General features: G+C 37.7%; 1 protein-coding gene across 3 annotated transcripts in view; it reads right to left on the bottom strand.

Annotated features, from left to right (window-relative positions):
• Positions 1–6359: 6359 nt before the first annotated feature.
• Positions 6360–26031, bottom strand: part of LOC128648634 (low-density lipoprotein receptor class A domain-containing protein 1) — an 80174-nt gene continuing 60502 nt past the window's right edge. For all 3 annotated transcript variants that reach the window (XM_053701429.1, XM_053701430.1, XM_053701428.1), the window contains exons 6-7: positions 19235–19357; positions 6360–6641 (exon numbers count right to left, since the gene is read on the bottom strand). In XM_053701429.1, the coding sequence (XP_053557404.1) occupies positions 6508–6641; positions 19235–19357 (257 nt within the window). In that variant the 3' untranslated portion in view covers positions 6360–6507. The remainder of the gene's footprint in view (positions 6642–19234; positions 19358–26031) is intronic.

Genomic DNA, 26031 nt, shown 5'->3' with positions numbered 1-26031 from the left:
AGAAGACAATAAAAATGTACCCAATTAAACCCTGTAATATTAAAAATGTATAAATGCTTCAATGCTTACTTAATCACATATACAGGGAAGGAGTCAGGAAAGACAAAACAAAAAAGGGGAAGGATCCTTCGCTATTCAGTTAAGTCATGTATTGTCAAAAATGTATAAATGTTTTAATGCTTACTCAGTTTTGTATCCAAGAAAATTTGAACACATTCATGCCTTTGTTCAAGCTTTGGCCAAGATAAAATCAGTTATCAAGCCTGCTTTCTTAACTTTTTTTGGACATTCAACTGTTGTTTTGAAATGTTATCTTTTGCTTGGCCATTTCCATGGACATACGAGTATCTGAGCTTTCTGCTCTACCTTATGATCCTTATTACCTGATTTTTCATCAGAATAACTCAGTTTTAAGAACAAACTACTCTTTCTTTCATGTAATTGGCAAGAGTCCATGAGCTAGTGACGTATGGGATATACAATCCTACCAGGAGAGGCAAAGTTTCCCAAACCTCAAAATGCCTATAAATACACCCCTCACCACACCCACAATTCAGTTTTACAAACTTTGCATCCTATGGAGGTGGTGAAGTAAGTTTGTGCTAAGATTTCTACGTTGACATGCGCTTCTCAGCATTTTGAAGCCCGATTCCTCTCAGAGTACAGTGACTGTCAGAGGGATGTGAAGGGAGTATCACCTATTGAATGCAATGGTTTTCCTCACGGGAGATCTATTTCATAGGTTCTCTGTTATTGGTCGTAGAGATTCATCTCCTACCTCCCTTTTCAGATCGACTATATACTCTTATATTCCATTACCTCTACTGATAACAGTTTAAGTACTGGTTTGGCTATCTGAAAACATCAATCAGGAAATTGTAGTCCAATCTCTCTGCCCAAATTTCACTATAAAATTCAGAAATTCTTCATCCTTGTTTATCCACTTCTCAGGTCCCTGCAAGGGACAAAAAGCTACTGCAATCACCTTGGCAGTTTGGCTTAAAGCTTTAATTTGCGTATCTTACCTAGTAGCGTGGAAGTCTCCCTCTCAACTAATTACTGCTCATTCTACCAGAGCAGTTGCCACCTCTTGGGCTTTTATAAATGAAACTTCCATTGAATAGACTTGCAAGGCAGCTACTTAATCATCTTTACCTACACTTACCAAATTCTACCATGTGGACACCTTTGCTTCTTTTGAGACTGGTTTTGGTAGAAAAGTTCTGCAGGCCGCAGTGCCTGTTTAGTACCGCTACCTTCCTTAACTGTTTTTTTCACCCTATTTCATGGTGGTCTCATGCACTTCATAACTTGGGTATAGGGTCACACGTGCAGTGGCTTACATGATAAATTAATTTCTTTCATGATGGTGAGAGTCTAAGAGAGCCAGTCTTGTTTTCCAAAATAGTGCTCTTCTTATGACCTTCTTTCTTTTCCTACATTCTTATTTCCACTGCTCTCTTAGCCATATGTTTAAATAAAATCTTAGGATAGGAGGGGGATTAGATCTCTGTTGTGGGGTATTTTGCTTCCTCCTATAGGACTGGACTTTGATCATACATAAGATGGCTCGTGGACTCTCACCATCATGAAAGAAATGAATTTATCATTTTATTAATACTAAAGTTTGATAATTGTTTGCAACATTGTTAAGAATCTACTAGCAAGCAAGTAGCCTACGTAATTAAAAACAAAAACTTTTGATAACCATAGAAGAAATGTTCACAATAAATTAGAACAGCAGGCAACATTCAACTTCTTGATAAAATACCTAATTTACGGCCAGATTACGAGCCAATAGGATTGAACTTGCATTCTATTGGCTGTTCCAATCAGCAACAGAATGCAAGCTCAATCCTATTGGCTGATTGGATCAGCCAATAGGATTGAAGCTCAATCCTATTGGCTGATTGCATCAACCAATAGGATTTTTTACCCTTTTAATTCCGATTGGCTGATAGAATTCTATCAGCCAATCGGAATTTTAGGGATGCCATCTTGGATGACATCATTTAAAGGAAACTTCATTCTTCAAGAGCCATCGAAAGAAGAGGATGCTCCTCGCCAGATGTCTTGAAGATGGAGCCGCTCCGCGTCGGAAGGATGAAGATAGGAGATGCCGTCTGGATGAAGACTTCTGCCCACCTGGAGGACGACTTTTCCCTGCTTCGTTGAGGATTTCTTGCCACTTGGATGAAGACTTCTCCCGGCTGGATGAGGATGGATGTCCGGGCTTCAAAAACTGTAAGTGGATCTTCGGGGGTTAGTGTTTTTTAAGGGTTTATTGGGTGGGTTCTATTTTTAGATTAGTGACTTTGGGCAACGCAAAAGAGCTAAATGCCCTTTTAAGGGAAATGCCCATCCAAATGGCAACGGGAGCTTAGGTTTTAGGTAGTTTTTTTTTGGGGGGGTTGGTTGTGTGGGTGGTGGGTTTTGCTGTTGGGGGGTTGTTTGTATTTTTTTTTTACAGGTAAAAGAGCTGATTTCTTTGGGGCAATGCCCCGCAAAAGGCCCTTTTAATGGCCTATTAGCAGTTTAGTGTAGGCTAGGGTTTTTTTTTATTTTGGGGGGGCTTTTTTTTTATAGGGCAATTAGATTAGGTGTAATTAGTTTAAATATTTGATCATTTCTTTTTTATTTTGTGTATTTTAGTGTTTATTATTTTTTGTAATTTAGATAAATGTATTTTGTTAATTTAATTTATTTAAATTTAGTGTAATGTTAGTTTTTAGTGTAAGACAGGTTAGGTTTTATTTTACAGATAACTTTGTATTTATTTTAACTAGGTAGCTAGTAAATAGTTAATAACTATTTACTAACTAGTCTACCTATTTAAAATAAATACAATCTTACCTGTGAGATAAAAATAAAACCTAAGCTAGATACAATATAACTATTAGTTATATTGTAGCTACCTTAGGTTTTATTTTACAGGCAAGTATTTATTTAGTTTTAAATAGGAATAATTTAGGTATTAATTGTAATTTTTATTTGGGATTATTTTAATTATGTTAAAGTTAGTGGGTGTTAGGGTTAGGTTTACATTAGGGTTAGATTTAGGGTTAGGTTTATGGGTTAATAACTTTAGTATAGCGGCGCGACATTGGGGGCAGCAGATTAGGGGTTAATAAGTGTAGGTAGGTGGCGGCGATTTTGGAGGCAGCAGATTGGGGTTAATAACAGTAATGTAGATTGCGGCGATGTTAGGGACAGCAGATTAGGGGTTAATAAGCTTATGTAGGTGGCGATGACATTGGGGGCAGCAGATTAGGGGTTAATAATATTTAACTAGTGATGACGATGCGGGGGTGCTGCGGTTTAGGGGTTAATATGTTTATTATAGTGGTGGCAATGTCCGGAGCCGCAGATTAGGGGTTAATAATTTTATTTTAGTGTTTGCGATGCGGGAGGGCCTCGGTTTAGGGGTTAATAGGTAGTTTCTGTGTGTTAGTGTACTTTGTGACACTTTAGTTATGAGTTTTAAGGTACAGCTTTGTAACGTAAAACCCATAACTACTGACTTTCAGATGACGGTACAGATCTTGTGGGCTGTACCGCTCACTTTTTGGCCGGACAGGCAAACTTGTAATACCGGCGCTGTGGAAGTCCCATTGAAAAAGGACTTTTTAAAAAGTGCGGTAGTTACGTTGCGTGACGGCCAAAAAAGTGTGTGGTACAGCTGTACCTACAAGACTCGTAATAGCAGCGGTAGTAAAAAAGCAGCGTTATGAGGCTTTTTCACTCATAACGCAAAACTCGTAATCTAGCCTTTAGTGAATTGGCATGTGAAGTGATTTTTACTGTTGCACATCATGCAATTCACGAATGTTTACATGAAATACTTGCATTTTGTAGCATTAAAATTCAGTCTTTAAAACGTAATCTGTGAAAAGTCCAAGAGATTAGTTTTGCTGTTTTTTTTCTCTTCATTTTGATGTTAAAGAAAATTTATATATCTGTGTTTACTTCCACATTCATGTTGTATTAGAGTGTTTAGAAGAGTTTACATTCAAGATCTCTTTGGCTTCACAGTGTTTTTGTAAGGCGCATATATTTTATTCAATCACTTTAACATCACAAACCGCAGATGATGGAGACAATAAACGCGGTTTTATATTACACAGAATCATTATCTAACAGTTTATGTCATATCCAAGTTAAAAAATAAAGAAGGGGGGGGGCGATTTACATTTGTTCTTGGCATCTTTAGGTTAATATGACACAGAGGATCAAATTGCACAAGAACTTCTTGCTCAATATCTGATTCTCTAACCAGAGTATCCGAACAGACCGCTAACCCTCAGTTTTTCTCTACAGACATTATTATTATTACTATTTATTTGTAAGCACCACAACATTTTGTAGCACTGGGTATAGTGACAGGGGTATACAATGACAAAAAATTGTAAAATCATAACAGACTATAAATCATCACCCATTATATAAATAGTCTTGTATAACCATGTTAATTATTGGTTGGTATGTAGTCTCCTTATGTATTGATATCAGTTCAGATTCTACCTGTTTGGAGGTAGGTTGTGCTAATTACTGACTGAAGTATTTATTATTATTTTAATTATTTTAAGGTGTGGCTCCTCTCAGTACAAAACATAGGCTTCAGCAAAGGTCTAGTCACTCCCTAACATCTACTGATGTCCTTGACTAAGACTTAGGACACTAACCGCAATTGGTTAGTATTTATTACAGCGAGATATTAACTCAGAGTCTAAGCATGGATTATTTCTGATACGCAATAAAATTTGACACAAGAATAAATTCCTTTATTCATTACAAGTCTTCACCACTGCTTATATTGTTGAATAAAGATTGGCCTGACAATTATAATTTTATTGTGAATTACATTGACTTCTAATATACACTATAGAAGAATTACTATAAACTAATAGTTATTACCACTTAAGTACCTATCTATACTGTTATGGACCTAACAGAAAACTGTTTCAAATATCGATCTTATAATAAAGCACTAATTTTGAGAGGATTTTACTCTATATACATTATTAGTTATACAAGCAAACTCCAATCCTAGAGAGTAACCCCAAGTACTATATTTTCTTATTACTCTCAATAAGCTTAAAGGGCCATAATACCCAAATGTTTAAACATTTGAAAGTGATGCAGCATAGCTGTAAAAAGCTGACTAGAAAATATCTCCTGAACATCTCTATGTAAAAAAGAAAGATATTTTACCTCAAAAGTTCCTCAGTAACCACCTCCCATTGTAAAGGATTTCTAAGCAGCATTTTAGTGTATCTGTCCTGGGACAGCTGAAAGGATGAGCCTCGTGAACTCTCATATTATTTCACCAATCAGGTAAAGGAAGCTTACTATGAAATCTCATGAGAGTTAAGTCAAATCTCATGAGATCACAGTAAGAGTTCATGACCTCAGCACTGCTTATGCTGATTGGCTGCTGTTCATTTCTTCATTTTTTTTTATTTTTACCTGCAGCTGGGAGCAGCTGAGTATAACTTTTTACACAGAACTTACTCTGCTGAGCTGAGGAAATTGTGAGGTAAAATATCTTCCTTTTTTATATAGAGATGCTCAGGTGATATTTTCCTGTCAGCTTTTTACAATTATACTGCATCAGTTTCAAGTGATTTAGCATATGAGTATTATGTCCCTTTAATAATGTAATTTATCACTGCACTCTCTTAATAATTATAATAAAAGTTATATTTTATAAATCCTGTTAGGAATTTTCATGTCCTATAGTCAGGGCCTAGAGTGATATAGGTGCATACTTATAGAGAATTGACATTTATCTGTGTCATTTCTCTTATGTGCTCACATCTACTCTAGTACTTCTAGGAGGAGTTTATACTTACTCTACTACTTCTAGGAGGAGTTTATACTTACTATAGTACTTCTAGGAGGAGTTTATACCTACTCTAGTACTTCTAGGAGGAGTTTATACCTACTCTAGTACTTCTAGGAGGAGTTTATACCTACTCTAGTATGTCTAGGAGGAGTTTATACCTACTCTAGTACTTCTAGGAGGAGTTTATACCTACTCTAGTATGTCTAGGAGGAGTTTATACCTACTTTAGTACTTCTAGGAGGAGTTTATACCTACTCTAGAATACAAGGAGGCTAAAAACCTAGCATTACTGAAGAAAAGATCTATATTTTATATGTTCTTTTTATAATTAGTTTGTTCTCTTTCTGTTTACCATAGGATCATAAAGCATAGCTTGTCCTGGGTTATGTGCTACATTAATAGAACGATAACTGAAGGCTAACATTGTTTCTTCCACCAACCAATTTTATATTATACTAAAATATTACAGATACTTAGTGGTAAAGATATTTGTTATATCAACAACAAAAAAAACTTTAAAAAAATAAAGCATCAATTTTATTCGCTAATTTTGTGTATATTTTGTATATCTATAGTTCTCTCTGTACATATCAATCTCCAAGAAATAGATATTGGTAGATTACACATTAATTAGAACCAGAAATAAAGTATTTAATATGCCTTCAGCAAGATTTTTCATCACTCCAGTCTGTACAGTCCTGAACATTATCACGACAACGAGATTTAGGTATGCAATCGCAATCAGCAAAGAAGACTGTGTTGCACCTCCAGCCAGAACAAACAGGACAACGTAGAGCTACAAAAATGTATAAAAAAGATATTAGCTTTAAATGCATTGTGTTAATCTGTGTTGTACTGTATAATAATTTGTTTAAACAATGATTTCATTAACAGTCATGCGTATTATAGGAACAAATTAAACTGGGTGAAATATTTTTTTTTTTTTTACAAAACAGGTTGAGAGTCCTTAAAAACTATTAAAAATTTGATGCAAATTGGCCAGGTGCATTTGGCAAAATTCCATGTAGTGTAGAAAAAACTTTTCTTTTTAAAGACACGATGAGTCCACGGATTTCATCCTTACTTGTGGGATATTCACCTCCTGGTCAGCAGGAGGAGGCAAAGAGCACCACAACAGAGCTGCTATATATAGCTCCTCCCCTCCCTCCCATTCCAGTCATTCTCTTTGCCTACGTTAGTGATAGGAAGAGGTAAAGTGAGGTGTTAGATTAGATTCTTCAATCAAGAGTTTATTATTTTTAAAGTAGTGCCAGAGTGTGCTGCTTTGTTCTGGGGTGTAGCCGTAGTCCATATCAGTCTCTACCTTAGAGCTTTGGTGGCTTTAAAGCAATGGGAACTTGTGGGACATAATTCTCACTGCGTCTCCCATACATTTATGCTGCCCTAACCCTGAAAAATCTGAGGGATATTACTCAGTATTTTCTCCTCTTTCACGGGTCCATGTGAGGAATAGGACCTCGCAAACCTGGAGGCTGCCTTTGCTGTCGGGCAGGATGAGGTAAGTGCTGACTTTTATTTCTGGGGACATAAAGAAGAAACTCAGAAGAAGTTGGGCACTTACTCTGTATGGGATTTATAAAGAAGCCCTTAGTGGATGGGCACTTTATTTTTACTTTGCATAAACTCTCCATGATGCCTAGGAGATTATGTGTGACAGCTAGCAGTCTCCCGACGGTTGCTTAAAGAACCATGCTGACCGGGAGATGACTGTACTAATATCCCCAAGGCGGGTTTATTTTTACTATAGGATTGGTCTCTGAGGCGCTTTATCTGATCTCCCAGCGGTTACATAAGAAACATGCCGGCCAGGAGATTGCTGTACTGACATCGCCCTAGGCGGGTGTATTACTGGCCATTATACTAATTAGTCTCTGAGGCGCTGTTTTTACTCTCCCGGCGGTTTCATAAGAAGCATTGCCGACCGGGAGATTGCTGTACTGACATCGCTTTAGGCGATTGTGGTTTACATTTATTGACTATTGTCATATTTAGTCTCTGGGGCACTTATCTCATCTCCCGGCGGTTACATAAGAAAGACTTGGAGATGAGTTTGTCAAGTTTATTTGGTCTGTCTCGAAATAGTGCGCCATAAATCAATATAGCGACCGGGAGAAGTTTGTTTTTGTTGCCCCCCACGGCGGGCGGTCCTCGTTTTTTTTTTAAATCAGCCTTTTTGTTACTGCTGAGGGGGTTTTGATAACTTTCACGGCCTATTTAAGCTGTTCTGCCATGTTTACAATGATAAAAATAAAAAAAATTAAAAAAAGTTACATTTTAAAATTTAAAGTGACAGTACCGTTTTTTGCATGGGTACAGTTATTCACTGATTAAAGGGTTTTTTTGAGAGCTCTTGGTTTCCCTTGTTAATGAGGTGTGGACCAAGAGGCTATGCAGAGAGTTTTTATGTTACACAAAGTTTAACCACCAACTCTTTGGCTATTCCTTGTATGTGAGGACTTTATTCCTTAGGAATGGTGTTTTGTAATTATTTTTAGAGACCGTAACATGCAGTGCCCTGCGGTTCCTTGCAATGGTCATGACAATGTTTATGAACAGCAATGTTGACATACTAATTTTCTTGCTTCTGCACACAGAAATCAGAAATTACTTTTAAATTTTAAAGAGACGGTCACATGCAGTGCCCTGCGGTTCCTTGCACTTTCCATCCGGAATTGCTGCACAAAACCTTGCTTTTTAATATCATGACAATGTTTATGTACAACAATGTTGACATACTAATTTACTTGCTTCTGCACACAGAAATCAGAAATGACTTTTACATTTTAAAGAGACAGTCACATGCAGTGCCCTGCGGTTCCTTGCAATTCCCATCTGGGATTGCTGCACAAGACATTGCTTGTTTAATGTCATGGCGATGTCTATAAACAGTTATATTGGCATGCTCCTTTAGCTTGCTTCTGCATACAGAAATAAGAAGTTACTTTTAACATTTAAAGAGACAGTAACAATTTTTCTGTGTCAATTTTTAATAATTTTTTTTTCTCTTTTTTCTGAAATTACTCCTTCAAAGGCGTTTGCTGTTTAGGAGTCCGTGGAAGCTCACATGCAGTTACCTGTGCTTCCTCTCACACTCCACCCGGAGTTGCTCTGCATTTCATGCATTATATGTTTTTACCACATGGTAGACAACATTTCTAGAGGAATTATTTTCAATCATTTAGGGTGATTGGTTCAGTGGTGGCTATTATGAATGGTGTAATCAATTCTAGTGCGTCCAGTAAGTTATAAGGAATGGAAGAATCCGCATTCCCTATATTTAATAGGATGTTTCCCATAGACGCCTCAGGATGGAGTAGTTTCCAACTTAGCTAAGAGAACTACTATACCCTTAGAGGAGAGTTGTTGTTTTTTCAAGGGTCCTATGGACAAAAAAATTAGAAAGCGGAAGTACACCAGGGTTTTGCCAAGGCAACCAGCTGTGTATTTTGATACAGTCACTAGTGTGACGATATATTGGTTTGATGCATTGTTTGATGATGCTAAGTCAGAAACTCTCCTGGATAAGCTCCAGGAGAGGATATAAGTTTTCCAATTGGCTAATTCCTTTGTTTCAAATTCTTCCCTTCAAGTTATCTATCTGGGAGTATAGAAGCTCACGGAGCCTTATGGATAGAACCTTGTTCTACAGATGTATGCTCTAAGTCTAAGCTTTTAGCGATTCCTTACAAGGGGAGGGTCTTGTTGGGACCTGGCTTGACGGAAATTATCTCTTTTGAGATTTAAAGAACTTCAATTAAAAAAAAATAATCCAATTAGCCTGCTGTTGCATCAAAGACATCATGAAGGACATGCCCTGATCCGGAATCGGATCTTGTAGGGGGCAGTTTTTTCGTCTTCCCTCAGGCTTGGGTTCAAGTTTTTCAGAATACCTGGGCAATAGGAAATAGTGTCCCATTGATTCAAATTAGAGTTCAAGAGTTCCTCCCAGAGGCAGTTTTCTGTTTCTAGATTATCTCTACAATGGAGAGGCATTCTTACACTGCATAGGAGGCCTCTCAGTCCTGGGAGTGATTGTTCTAGTTCCTTTACAGGTACTGGGTCTGGGTTTTTTATCCCAATCGTTTTGTGGTTTCCAAAAAAGAGGGAACCTTCAGATCTCTTTTTAGATCTCCAGAGTCGAAATAAATTTCTTAGTGTACCGTCCTTTAAGATGGAGACTATTCATTCCTTTCTTTCCTTGATCCAAGAGGGTCAATTTATGAATCATCTCAAGTTCTAAAGTTTGTCTTCTGAACAAACACGTCCAGTTCGTGGCTCTTCTTTGCGGTCTTGCCACAGCTCTGAGTTTTCTCAAAGGTCCTGGGATCGCTGTTGGCGGTGCTTCATTTACAGGCCATTGCAGTGGCGCCCTATATGGACAACTTTCTGGTCATCCTTATGGCAAGCAGGAATTCACTCTGACATGGTGTTATCTTTCCCGTGCTCTCACGGGTGGAAGGTAAATTTGGATAAGAGTTCCTTGATTTAAGCACAAGGGCATCTTTATTGAGAACCTTAATAGATTTCATTTCTATGTCAAATTTTTCTGACATCATGTCAGGAAATCAGAGATTATCGATACTTGTCTAGTTATTCAGTCCACTCCTCGGTTTTCAGTGGCTTAGTGCATGGAGGTAATCGGACTGATGGTGGCAGGAATGGTCATCATCCCGTTTGCTCGGTTCCATCTCAGGCCTCTGTAGTTAAGCATACTCAGGCGATGGATCGGAGACTATACAGATTTGTCTCCTCGAATACTACTGGAGCAGGAGACAAGGGATTCTCTTCAATGGTGGTTGTCTCTGGTTTATCTCTCCCAGGGAACCTGTTTTCGCAGACTATCTTGGGTGATTGTTACAACAGACGTCAGCCTTCTAGGGTGGGGAGCAGTTTGGGGTTCCTAAGGACTCAGGAGGTTTGGTCTCAGCAAGAGTCTGTTTTCTCCTATAAACATTTTGGAGTTGAGAGTGTTCTACAATGTGTTTCTGGCCTGGCCTCAGTTAGCCTCGGTCCAGTTTATCAGGTTCCTGTCGAACGAAATAACGTCAATAGCTTCCTTCAATCATCAGGAAGGAACGAGGAGTTCCTTGGTGATGTCAGAGTTTTCTGAAATAATTTAGTGGTCGGAGGCTCATTCTTGCTGCCTGTTGGCGATCTACTTCCCAGGGATGGATATCGGTGAGGCGGTTTTCCTGAACAGACAGACTTTTCATCCGAGGGAGTGGGACCTCCATCCGGAAGTGTATTCTTTTCCACCTTGAAGACTTCCTTTGAGGAAGGATTTTTTAATTCAAGGGCCCCTGCTTCATCCAAATCTGTTTTATCTGAAATTGACTGTTTGGAGATTTAACGTTTATTATTATACAAACGGGGGTTTTCTGACTCAGTCATTGAGACCAGGATTCAGGTTTGTTAGCCTGTTACTATATAGATTTATCTTATGATATAGCGTAAATATCTCTCTTGGTGTGAATCCACGGACTACTCATGGAGTAGAGTTAGGATTCCTAGAATTTTATCTTTTCTCCGAGAGGGTTTGGAGAAAGGGTTTATCTTCAAGTTCCCTAGAGGATCATATCTTTTTCTATTTTTGTTACATACAAGTCTTGCAGTTGTCCCAAATGTACACTCATTTTGTCAGGCCTTGGTCAGGATCAGGCCTGTGTTCGATTCAGTTACTCCCCCTTGGAGTCTGATCTAGTTCTCTGAATTCTTCAAGGGGCTCCTTTTGAGCCCCTGCATTCCTTGGATATTAAGTTTTTATCTTGGAAAGTTTTATTTCTTGTTAGTCTTCTGCTCGGAGAGGGTCAGAGCTCTCGGCATTGCAGTATGATTTTCCTTGACTTATTTCCATTCGGATAAGGTAGTTTTTCGTACTAACTTAGGATTTCTTCCTAAGGTTGTTTCTGACTGGAACATTATTCAGTAGATTGTTGTTCCTTCCTTGTGTCCTAATCCTTCCTCTAAGAAAGGAAAGACTTTTGCACAATTTGGAGTTTTTACCTGCAGGCAACTAAGGACTTTAGTCAGTCTTCTTCTTTGTCTGTGGTTTTCACAGGAAAACGCTAGGGACAGAAAGTTCTGGTTACTTCTCTTTCTTTTTGTCTGATCATACGTTTTGCATATGAGACTGCTGGACAGCAGTCTCCTGAGGGAGTTATGGCTCATTTCACGAGGGCTGTTGCTTCCTCGTGGGTATTCAAAAATGAAGCTTCTGTGGAACAGATTTGCAAGGCTGCGACTTGGTCCTCTCTTCACATTTTTTCTAAATTTTACTAATTCGATACTTTTGCCTCGGCTGAGGCTGTTTTTGGGAGAAAGGTTCTTTAAGCAGTGGTGCCTTCCGTTTAGTAAGATATGAGATGCTGAGGAGCGCTAGATAGATGAAAGATGAGTATATTGTACAACGATACTAAAATGTATACTAAAATATATAGTAAAAGATTAATTTAATTATACAATATAATGTTAAAACATACAATACTATAATTCATGGATCCATGATAAACATAATAATAATAATAATAAAATGCATAAAATTACAACAAGATGCAGTTCAATAATAGAAATAAAACAAGATATAGTTAAATAATTAATAACAACAGTCTAAAAGCTAGTGAACATATATATGATTAATCAAGGATCAATCTGATTGGGATGGATAATTAGTCCATGGATGTATCGAATATAGAGGTTTAAAAAGTTAATGAAATACCATATGGTGAAAAAACACTTGTGGGGTCCTGTGAACTTGACAAAAAAGTGAAAAAAGGGTAAAATTAAAAAATTAAAAATAGTGAAAAATATATATAAAAAGAATAAACAAAAAATGTTCTTCTATATGTGTACACAAAAATAAAGTTGTGAAAGCGATGTGATCCAAAAGTCTGATGTCATCCAAGTGATATAAAAATAAGAAGTCAAATGATATATGTGTAAATAATTCCTCAATGGTAGTAAAAATAATAATAAAAAGTTATAGGTGCAAGTGATATGTGATGTAAGACCGGAAATTATTCTGGGATTTCTTCAAACAATCCTTGTTTACCTGTAAGTGAAAAAACAATTCATAGTGCAATACAGCTATATGTAAAGAATAAACAACTGAAAAGAAGCTCACCATAAACTGTCAACGCGTTTCGGCCCTGTATATGGGCCTTTTTCAAGACTATATTATGGTATGGTGAAAATGCTCCTTAAATACCTCATATAACCAATGAATATGTTTCTTTTTGGCGCCAAAAGATTTACCATTTGACCCGGAACCGGATATGAAATAACATATTCACTTCCTGTTTACCATTTAACCCGGAACCGGATATGAAATAACATATTCATTTGGTAATATAATTGGAATTAAAGACTTATAATTTGGCGTATAACATATTTTCAATGTCTTAGTATCAGACTGTATCCTTCAATGTCGTCATCATTTTTGCTCTGTTTGTTGCTACCGGAACCGGAAATGAGGTATTCGTGAACCACTTCCGGTTAGTGTCAACCGGATGTTTTGATGTGGTCACTTCCGGTTTCGGTTTCTACGATATTTATTTACAAATGTCAGATATACTGATACCAATGTAGGTGATGTATGCTAAGAAGATGGTACATGCAAATATAAAAGTGGGGTAAATACTATGCACAATCGGGTCTGCATCCAAATCGAGGAAAAAAACGAGTGTAAAAAGAACATAATTATCCGAGGCCATATATACAAGTGTTTGATAAAAAATATATATATAAAATAAATATAAATGGAGATTAAATAATCCTATAATATTACAATATGGAAATATTAAAATATTAGAAATAATAAAATAAAAAATAAATACATATTAGAAATAATAAAATATGAATCCATATTGGAAATTAGAATGAGGTAAATCGCATATCTAAGAGAAAAGTGTAGACTTTCTCTAAGGAGGAATATGTAAGAGTTAGGAGGAATGGAGGACATCCAACCTTCATCATTATAAAACAAGGGTAGCTTGTAATCTAACAATTCCTACATTCCTACCCTTGTTTTATAATGATGAAGTTTGGATGTCCTCCATTCCTCCTAACTCTTACATATTCAGGGCCGGACTGGGATCAAAAAGCAGCCCTTGAAAAATTTGGAGACCAGCCCTATTTTTCATTGAGTTTGTAGAATGCACACGCCCATTTTTCCTCAAAGGGTATACTGAGGTACTCCTTCCCACCAGTCATATTTTTCAGACATAATTATATTAGTTAAAAAAAAATAAAATAAAAAGGGATCTAGGGAATTAACTAGGTTTCCATGTATTCATATTCCTTATATGAATTTAGCATACATATTTCAAGTGAATAAATTATATATATATAAATATCTGCAGTGTATTTTACCACATTCCATCTTTAATTTTCCTATTCACTATCTATCACTCATCCTGGGGAAAATATTTACCTACTGAATTGCTATTTACCTGTTATTATAACCCCTAAGCATTTATGTGTCAGCTCCTGGGGTGATCCATACACTAAATATACAAAAAATAGAATACTGCTACAAGACTTAATTGCCTTTTATTTGTGTACTTAATGCAAAGACAGCATTTAAAAATAGGGAAAGGTGCAGCCTAACAAACATGCTGCTAGTGCTTTGAACCTATAGTGCACTGTTAGCAAAACGTGTTAAGTCATCTGTCAAGAGGCATAGTACTCACTGCTGGCTGTTCATCAGTTTACTTGCATTAGAGATTCACTTAGTCTTTTTATATATATATATATATATATATATATATATATATATATATATATATATATATATATATATAGTGGGGGGGATTATGAAATCATGGGGGCTAAAAACAAAATCAATGAGTCACATATATACACACACAGCAATGATGGTGTAGTAGTATTAATGCCATTAATGCCAAAACTAAGTACATAACAGTTGAGCAGTTAATACTACTATTTTTTTTTTATTTTTTTTTAAACAGCAAGGGTAATATAATTTTAATAATTTAAATTTTACATACATTTATAATTATGCTGCACTGTCTGCACGAGCTGGTGGTGGTAGTTCTATTATTCACTCATTGTCTGACAGTGACACTGAATACTTCACAGAGAGACAGACAGTACTGACTCCAAATCTATACTCACGTCTCTGGCTGGAATGGCTGGCTGCCTGCCTCTGCGTGTGTGACCCCACATGGCCTCCAGGCTGCCTCCTCCATCTACTGTCTGAAGCTCACACTCCCCAGCCTGGCTGGTAGCGTCCCAGACTCCCAGGCTGAGGGCTCCCTCCACAATATGTCACGTGGGTCACGTAAGCCGCAGCCGGGCCGACCCGGCCCACCCCCGCATTCCTTACTCTCTGAGTCCCTGGCCGCCCTCATACAGTGACAGACTGATCTGCCTGTGTGACTGACAGTCAGGCAGATCAGTCTGATTGCTTGGCTTGCGTTGCGGTAAGGTAGCGTAGCGCTGCGGACCGGCCCTGGCCAGAGAGGGGGTTAATATTGGATGGTTTTTAGACTGGTTTAATTACACACAGTAAGAGTGAGCAGGGATTTGAGAGTCAGTCAGTAACATAACAACTTAAATAACAACAACAGGTATACCGTATACATACAAATTGCAATGTATAATATAAATAAAGCAAATATATCAAATTCTGACAGTTACACTGCACATCAAAATTGCTGCTCTCTTCTGCAGCAGCTGCAGCTGACTGAGCCTTGGAGTCCAGGCCAGCCCAGCTGAGCTGTCAGCCGGCGGCCCACCGGGATTTTTCCCGGTATCCCAGCTGACCAATCCGGCTCTGTACATATTCCTCCTTAGAGAAAGTCTACACTTTTCTCTTAGATATGCGATTTACCTCATTCTAATTTCCAATATGGATTCATATTTTATTATTTCTAATATGTATTTATTTTTTATTATTTCTAATATTTTAATATTTCCATATTGTAATATTATAGGATTATTTCATCTCCATTTATATTTATTTTATATATATATTTTTTATCAAACACTTGTATATATGGCCTCGGATAATTATGTTCTTTTTACACTCGTTTTTTCCTCGATTTGGATGCAGACCCGATTGTGCATAGTATTTACCCCACTTTTATATTTGCATGTACCATCTTCTTAGCATACATCACCTACATTGGTATCAGTATATCTGACATTTGTAAATAAATATCGTAGAAACCGAAACCGGAAGTGACCACATCAAAACATCAGGTTGACACTAACCGGAAGTGGTTCACGAATACCTCATTTCCGGTTCCGGTAGCAACAAACAGAGCGAAAATGATGACGACATCGAAGGATACAGTCTGATACTAAGACATTGAAAATATGTTATACGCCAAACTATAAGTCTTTAATTCCAATTATATTACCCAATAGATCTCATTATACGAACACCTTATAAGAGTTTAACTTAGTATTTATAAATAAACAGGAAGTGAATATGTTATTTCATATCCGGTTCCGGGTCAAATGGTAAATCTTTTGGCGCCAAAAAGAAACATATTCATTGGTTATATGAGGTATTTAAGGAGCATTTTCACCATACCATAATATAGTGTTGAAAAAGGCCCACATACAGGGCCGAAACGAATTGATAGTTTAAGGTGAGCTTCTTTTCAGTTGTTTATTCTTTACATATAGCTGTATTGCACTATGTATTGTTTTTTCACTTACAGGTAAACAAGGATTGTTTGAAGAAATCCCAGGATAATTTCCGGTCTTACATCACATATCACTTGCAACTATAACTTTTGATTATTATTTTTACTACCATTGAGGAATTATTTACACATATATCATTTGACTTCTTATTTTTATATCACTTGGATGACATCAGACTTCTGGATCACATCGCTTTCACAACTTTATTTTTGTGTACACATATAGAAGAACCTTTTTTGTGTAAGTTTACAGGACCCCACAAGTGTTTTTTCACCGTATGGTATTTCATTAACTTTTTTAAACCTCTATATTCGATACATCCATGGACTAATTATCCATCCCAATCAGATTGATCCTTGATTAATCATATATATGTTCACTAGCTTTTAGACTGTTGTTATTAATTATTTAACTATATCTTGTTTTATTTCTATTATTGAACTGCATCTTGTTGTAATTTTATGCATTTTATTATTATTATTATGTTTATCATGGATCCATGAATTATAGTATTGTATGTTTTAACATTATATTTTACTATATATTTTAGTATACATTTTAGTATCTTTGTCCAATATACTCATCTTTCATCTATCTAGCGCTCCTCAGCATCTCATATCTTACTATCATTTCTTACTAGGGTTAGCTACGGACCCTTTGCTTTTAGGAGCCGCTGATAACATATTTGGTCTAGCGCTGATAGACTTCTCTTTAGTGCCTTCCGTTTAGGTTAGCTGTCTTGTTCCTCCATTATCATCCGAGTACTCTAGCTTTGGTATTGTATCCCACAAGTAAGGATGAAATCCATGGACTCATCATGTCTTTAAAAAGGGCCCGCCCTGTTCTCTGAGACAGGTTATTATTTTTTGTAAACTTCAGACACCTCTGCACCTTGGTTTTTCCTTTCTCTTCCTAACTTCGGTCGAAACACTGCAGTGGGAGGGAGGGGAGGAGCTACATATAGCAGCTCTGCTGTGGTGCTCTTTGCCTCCTCCTGCTGACAAGGAGGTGAATATCCGACAAGTAAGGATGAAATCCGTGGACTCATCGTGTCTAAAAAGAAACAAATGTATCAAGTAAGCATAAATTTTCTTTTTTCCCCCATCTTAGACAAAGGTACCGAATTATCATTGTGCGAGCAGACTTGATCCGATATTGCGCATCATGTCCGCTGCACATCGATTAATGCCGACAGCATACGCTCTTGGCATTATCATTGCACCAGCAGTTCATGTGAACTGCTGGTGCAATACCGCCCCCTGCAGATTCACAGCCAGGGGTTGTCAATCAACCCGATTGTATTCGATCGGGTCGATTTCTGTCCGCCGCCTCAGAGCAGGCCGACAGGTTATGGAGCAGCGGTCTTTAGACCCCTGCTTCATAACTTGTGTTTCCGGCAAGCCTGAAGGCTCACCAGAAACGCAGGGCATCAAGATCCGTATGGAGCTTGATAAATATGCCCTAAAATCTTTGACGTTTTTTTATTTGTTTTTCTTTTTTTTAAATCAAAAGAAACTGGGCCTGATATTCAAAAGCTCTCCACTCAGGCGAGATGATCTAAGACATCTGGTCAGTACGGAGAGGTCCCTAAAAAAATGTTAGATACACAAAATTCTAATTTGAAAGATATTTATCTCACTATGCAGGGTTCTTGATGTGAAGGAGAGGCACCAACATTACAATAAAAGGTCTAAAATAATCCCAAAGACTTTGTTTGATATCTCTCCTTCCCGGTGAGCTTTTGAATATCAGGACAACAGAGAGAAGAGAAATTTATCAAATAACTTTAAAGCTTCAAAGTGGCAACAGTGAGATCAGTACCACATGCAAGCACTGGGTGCTAATCTTAGATTTGTGATACACTCTGGTATGATTGGTGTATGCAGGGGGTGCTGATGCTGACCTTGAAAAAAAGGCTAAAACAAAGCAACACTACTTAGCTGCAGCTGAGTCTGCTACACAATGAGGATCCATCATATTATTCACCCTTTATGGCCCTTTAAATCTACAAAAATGTCATTAATAATAAAGAAACTAAAAAACGTTAATATATGACCAGCTATGAGCTTGAGATTCCTGCTAAAAAACCCATGCTAATGTAAAGGGACTTAAAAACTTGTTTTAACTTCTCAATATACATAATGTATTTTTTTCCAGCTCTCTACCTTTTTCTTTTCTATTTTCATGAAAGCAAGAGACATGTCTTTGCTTTTGCCTTATGTGTGCCCAGCGAGTGCCAGTGAGTGATGTCACTAGCGCTCACTGAGCATGTGCCAGGTTACAGTATACATATATTGTTTTATTGTAGAGACTAATGTGTGTGTGGGGGGGAGGGGGTATTCAGTTGGATGTTAAACATATATGCATTTATGTACTATCTGTCTATAACACTGGTTCTCAAACCTGTCCCCAGGTCTCCCCTACAAGCCAGATTTTCAGTATTACCTTGGGTGACAACAGGTTAATAAGCATGTTTACATCAGCTGATTATTTCACATGTGCTCCAGTTCAGATATCAAAATCTGGCCTGTTAGAAAGGCCTGAGGACAGGTTTGGAAACCAGTGGTCTATAAAGGTGGGAGTTAGCAGGAAAAAAGCAAACAGAACATTAAAATTCAACCTTTAAATGACAAAAAACAATAAGAATATTAGTTTACTCTAACTCAGAAATAAAAATCATAACTTAGAGTATACCTGCTTCATCTGAACAGTCCCCGCAGTCATTTCTAGTGTCACACAGCTTATCAGTATATGTCCAAGATCTTTTGTTTGCACATTTGAAGACTAGGTTTTCTGGAAGGCTGTTGGGCAAATTTCCTGTTCAGTTAAACAAAATGCATTTTCTTTAATCTCAGACATAGAAATCACTAAATCTAATATGTCTTTTTAAATTGCTGCTTTGAAAAAAGCAGAGTTCCAGATATATGCAGTACTAATATAACCACAATGTCAATTTACATGGAAATTCTATAAAATGGCGGTCTATTTTGTTACCTAAAGCATATATTTTTTGCAGTACTGACCCTAGCTACAGGGGCATAACCACCGTTTGTGAGTCTACACATAGGCATAAGCAGAATAGGTGCTGCCATGTTGAAATTTATGTTTCACTACATTCGAGTGCTGACCTGTTTGCACATGTGCAGTAACTCTCCTTCAGATACCTGCGGTATAACCTACATTCCATAATGGCAGCGCCCATGATTAAAGAGATTCAATATTCCACAGCACCATATGTCATGATAAAAAGTCTTTTATTGAAGCATAACAACAGCACAAGTAAGCAACGCTTCGTAATCATGCTTACGACCACTGGATTGACCACTGGATTGTGATCCCGAAACGTTGCATACTTGTGCTGTTGTTATGCTTCAATAAAAGACTTTTTATCATGACATATGGTGCTGTGGAATATTGAATTGCTATATGGTGGGCTGGAGGTCGCCAGCTTGTCCACTGTGCACCATACCCACGGAGGATATTACCCTATTGCCGGTCTTACCTTGAATTGCATGACTAGAGAGAGGTGTATGAAATGTAGTTAGTGTTTAAAGGCTCATTGCACTCAATAAAGGCATCTGTCGCATCTAAAAGAGAATATTTCAAATTATATTATAGTGCTTTTTTAATACATGTTCCTATGCAAAACAAGCCAGTTAATTTAATGGAAGTTTGCTATAAGCCAGTGAGCAATAGATACCTTAACGACCAACGTACCCTGTACGGTTTTTAAGGGTTTGACTAGTGCAGCCTTACCGACAGCGGCAAAGCTGTGCCAGTACTGCATGGCTTACTTCTGTTCGTCTGCGGTTGTTAAGGTGTTAAATAGACACTTTAATATTATAGAGCTTTCATTTAAACTTGTATATACATGGTTACAACATTTTGAGAACTATGCCCCTTCAAAGAAAGCAGACATAACTAGCATCTCCATATCAAATTCTACAGCAGGTATAGGCAGCTGCAGTACTCATGTACAGTTAGAATGCCAGGGGTTAAAGGTTATCTATACTACTTGTGTACAGGCATCTCAGTCAAGATGGGGATAGTGTAACTTGTGATACTATAATCATATAAATGAGATACATGTAGACACTTTACACACAAGTCATTTCTGGTATATAGTTTTGTTATCACTTTTATTGCTTGACAGTGACACATTAGGTTATGGGACCAAGACAATAATAGTAATGTCTGTGCTTAGACTTTTTATTGCTGGTTGTGTTTAATACTATGATATAAAGTAGCAACAGATGTGCCCCATTATACCATATCCAATAAACAAGTGAAAGAGGTTTCAAGAACAGCTAATTAATTTGTTAGATTTTCAATGTTTAACAGCTGCGCTCAAAATAGTGATACTATTTAGATAGTCCATGTTAAATTGATATCATATCACTTCAAAGTGATGCAGCACAACTGACAAAAATATCACATGAACATCTCTATGCAAAACGGAAGATATTTTACCTCAAAATTTTATGAGCACTCTAGAGTTTAGTGCTCTGCAGGCTCGGACTGGGACCAAAAATAGGCCCAGGCATTTTAGGGCAGAGCCACCTACTCACCCCCCCCCCCCTTTTATTATTTAAACATACCCCAAAACTGGCAAGTATAATGTGCTAATCTGATTTACAAAAACTTTTAAAGTTTGTAACATCCTTCAGTCACTGTATTTTTTACATTGGTTGCCATTAAATTGTAAAAAAGTGAAATGTAATAATAATATTAATAATAAAGCTATTGATGTTCATATTTAAATAAATAATAACTACTTATTGCTCATTAGCCTGTGTAGTCACAGTTACTCAAAATAATAGACACCAGCGTCATAACGTATAAATACACCCATGCCTGATTATTACAGACGGTGGTGGAGGGGGGAGGGTGTGGGAGGGACCTTACACTGCAGAAAAATTACACTACAGAAAAATACTTCAAATTAATAAATAAAAAAATCTAAATGTATCTATAAACTGCCAGTACATAAGATGGTGGACACCATGAGGAGGGGGGAGGGTTAGAGAGCTGTTTGGAAGGGATCAGTGAGGGTAAGGGGGGATTCTTCCCTGCAGAAAAAAAAAAAAAAAAAAAAGATTTAAAAAAAAAATATTAAAAAAAAACAACAGCAAAAAAATCTTCATACTGGCAGACTGCCTGCCAGGGAGGGATCAGGGAGGTGAAAAGTATCAGGTGGGAGGGTAATCCCTGTATTAAAATACTATTTTACTTTACCCGCTAGCAAATTAACCCCTCTACTGCCAGGGAATTCAGAAGTGTGGCGCACAACTGCAATTAGCGGACTTGTTATTGCTAAAAACTAATTACAAAGCCATGCATGTCTGCTATTTCTGAACAAAGGGGACCCCATAATCCTTTTACAACCATTTGTCTTATGACTGCAGTAGCTGTGTATAAATAATTTCAGTGAGAAACCCAAAGTTTGTGAAAAAGTTAACAATTTTTTTTAATATGATAGCATTTCATGGCAAAACAGTGACATTACCATACCAAAATGGGTTTAGATCAAAACCTTGTTTATTTTCATAGGTAAATAAAAAAAAAAAAACCAAGGCTCTTTTTCTGTTTCTGAAAACATTGTTCCTCTTTTTCAGTGAGATTAGGATGGTTACATACATCTGTGTCAAAAGTGAGGAAGTAACTGAACCTCATGAAGTGAAACCCTATGACAGGTTTGATAAATAAGAGCGAATTCCAGGTACAAGAAAATGTCACTGTTTTGAGGCAGTATCAGAGAATACTATCAGATGCTTCTTTACATCTGCATCGCAAGAGTTTGAAGAACATGCAGTGATTAAATTTGTCTCCCTGATCCTACAGAATAATGACTGTGCTGCTTGCCTCTATGATGACCAGTGGTGCATAAGCTTAAATGAAGACATCATTTAAGATATCTACAGTGGACAAAGCATGGGTGCCCATGAACAATGTTTTCAGAAAACTGACACCTGCCGAGTTGACTATCAAATCTCACAGCTTCTAATTAAACATGTACCTTGAAATTGTGGTGTATCAATTATAAACATAATTAGTGTAAAATACTGTTCATTTTTATTATTTGTTATGCTTTTTATTACATCTTGTCATTTCTCAAAACACATGAATAAAGTAGGCTTTTCCCCTAATTTCTATTAGCCCTAGCTCTGTAACCAATGGAATCTCACACAATTTTACAACAGAATTCTACCATAGAGGACTTATGTCTGTGAAAATGTCAGGTTCCTATCTGTTTCCCCACCAGATATAATCAACATGAAAGGGAAGGGAAATGTTAGAAAAATTGAAATAAAGTGAAGTATTAAACCTGAGATTTTCTGCATGCACGCTATACTTACCTATGTACCCCTGAAAAAATTTAGGACTGAAACTCGAAGCTTTCCCATTATGAATTGACCATAAAAGTAGAACTTCCAATGATTTTTATCATTTCATTAGGAGTAGGACTTAATTTCTAAGTCTAAGGGGTAGATTTATTAAGCAGCGGATGCTGCAATCTACCCCGTAGTTTCAGGTTCCCCTGAAACTTAAGTTCAGAAGCAGTGGTCTTAAGACTGCTGCTCCTTAACTCGTCCGCCACCTCTGAGGTGGCGGACAGCAATCATTCCGATCGGACACGATCGGGATGATTGACACCCCCTGCTAGCGTCCGATTGGCTGCGAATGTGCAGGGGGGCGGTATTGCACAGGCATTTTACACTAAATTTAAGAAGAGAAAAGTGGATAAGGTGATACTAATAGTATATGACCTAAGGGTTCTAAGTATAGTAATAAAAATTATATCACCCAAAGGGGGGTAATATTGCACTAGGGATACTCACAATATAGATGAGTTACAATAGGTGTAACAGCAACAGAAAGTGCTTTACCCCAGAGAAATGTGTAAATAAATGAGTATGTTAATATTCACATGTATGTCTCAACAAACTTTTAACTGAATAAAGCATTCATACTTAGAGGCCCATTTTTCAAGCTCCGAACGGAGCTTGAGGGCCTGTGTTTCTGGCGAGTCTTCAGACTCGCCAGAAACAAAAGTTATGGAGCTGCTCCATAACCCTGCTCTGATGAGCCGGACAGGAATCGCCACAATTCAACACGATCGAGTACGATCGGGTTGATTGACACCTCTTGTGAGCTGCTGGTGCAATGCTGAATACGGAGAGCGTATTGCTCTCCGGATTCAGCGATGTCTGTCTGACCTGATCCACACTGTAGGATCACATCCGACAGACATTTGATAATTCGGCCCCCTAAGGAGCTTAGTCAATGAGATTTTTTTGTTTATGAGCACAAGTATTAAAGGGCCAGTGGAAACAGCAGAGAACTTTAGAATTTCTGATTGAGCAATTATCAGCGTTTTGGGATAATCACTGCAATGCACATCTAATAGATATTATTTCTCTACCTGTTATCCCTAAAAAGACTGTGATTCACATACTGTTTCTTAATTATTTATACATTCAATCTCTACCTGATACATTGTATCTTCTATAGAGCTGCATATAACACAGCACTCACTTGGAATTACTCCCCTGAACACACTTTATGGCTTATATGTACTACCTAGGAGAGTTTTAGTGTTTTTAACTTTGTATGACTGCATAGTGACTCTAATAAAGATATTGGTGCATATTTATCAAGGTCTGGCGGACCTGATCCGACACTGCGGATCAGGTCTGCCAGACCTCGCTGAATATGGCGAGCAATACGCTCGCCGTTTTCAGCATTACACCAGCAGCTCACAAGAGCTGCTGGTGCAACGACGCCCCCTGCAGACTCGCGGCCAATGGGCCGCCAGCAGGGGGTGTCAATCAACCCGATCGTACTCGATTGGGTAGATTTGCGGCGATGTCTGTCCGCCTGCTCAGAGCAGGTGGACAAGTTATGGAGCAGCGGTCTTTGTGACCGCTGCTTCATAACTGCTGTTTCTGGCAAGCCTGCAGGCTCGCCAGAAACACGGGGCATCAAGCTCCATTCGGAGCTTGATACATATGCCCCTAAGTATGAATGCTTTATTCAGTTAAAAGATTGTTGAGACAATGGGGTCTATTTATAAAGCAGCGGATGCTGCTTCCGACCCTCTCCGCTTCAGTTCCGGCTGAAGCAGAAGTTAAGAAGCAGAGGTCCTAAGACCGCTGCTCCTTAACTCGTCTGCCACCTCTGAGCAATAAGCCTGATCAAAAACGATTGGGTTGATTGACACCCCCCGCTATAGTGGATCATGTCTGTCCTCACCTACATAAATAAACCACATACATTTGTATATTAAAGTGTCAGTAAACCTAAAAATAATGTTATATAATTCTGCACATAGTGCAGAATTATATAACATTATTTTAGTGCTATAGTTATAAAAGCCTTTTTTCCCTTTTAATATTTAAAAAATATGCCGCTTTTACAGACCCGCTCTCTGCTCTCTGCTGAGCGGATCTGTTTTTTTTAGTCAGCGCATCGGGCCAGCTGTATAGTCACAGCCCGGCCCGACCGCGCCATAACATTAAGTGAAGCTCGCTCCTGCTGTCAGACAGAGCAGGAGCGAGCTGCTCTTAGTCTTATGGCGCGATGCGCTGACTAAAAAAAACAGACCCGCTCAGCAGAGAGCAGAGAGCGGGTCTGTAAAAGCGACATATTTTTTAAATATTAAAAGGGAAAAAAGGCTTTAATAACTATAGCACTAAAATAATGTTATATAATTCTGCACTATGTGCAGAATTATATAACATTATTTTTAGGTTTACTGACACTTTAACATACTCATTTATTTACACATTTCTCTGGGGTAAAGCACTTTCTGTTGCTGTTATGCCTATTGTAACTCATCTACATTATTATTATTTACACTAAATGCTTGTGCAATGATAAATGCCGACAGCGTATGCTGTCGGCATTTATCGATGTCGGGCGGACATGATCTTCTACAGAGGATCATGTCCGCCCAACACTTGATAAATCGGCCCCTTAGGATCAAGAATGTGCAAAATGTTTATATATGTATATGTACCTTGTAATTTGCCCTAGAGATCAGTTTTTGTTCCAAGGAGCTAGGACCATCCTAAGATGAGATGTTGAGGTTTCTGTAAATATCTGTTTAACACAATCTGTGGAACACAATGTGGTTACAATTCTTTGTGGCTTGCTCTGGGGTTATTTAGCTCCCTTCAGCAGAAATAGGACTATTGCACCTTAAGTGGTGAGACTGTGACATAACCCAAGTGTATAGATAAACATATAAATACAGTGTGTGTATGTCTATATATAAAACAATATTAATTTGAGGGAGGGGGTGGAAGTCTTGGTGAGTTCCTACACATTTTTTGTAGGACTTGACCCCTGTGTGTACACATGCTTTAATTCATCCCACCTGAGTGTAAGTCCTGGTGAACATTTACTTTGGAAATGCCATGAAAAAAAAAGAATTCACATTACACCCTGACCAAAAAATATTATGGCCATAATAAAACCTGGAGGGAGGG

The sequence above is a fragment of the Bombina bombina genome, chromosome 2 (assembly GCF_027579735.1).
Source record: "Bombina bombina isolate aBomBom1 chromosome 2, aBomBom1.pri, whole genome shotgun sequence".
Taxonomy (NCBI): domain Eukaryota; kingdom Metazoa; phylum Chordata; class Amphibia; order Anura; family Bombinatoridae; genus Bombina; species Bombina bombina.
This window is presented reverse-complemented; position numbering and strand designations above follow the sequence as displayed.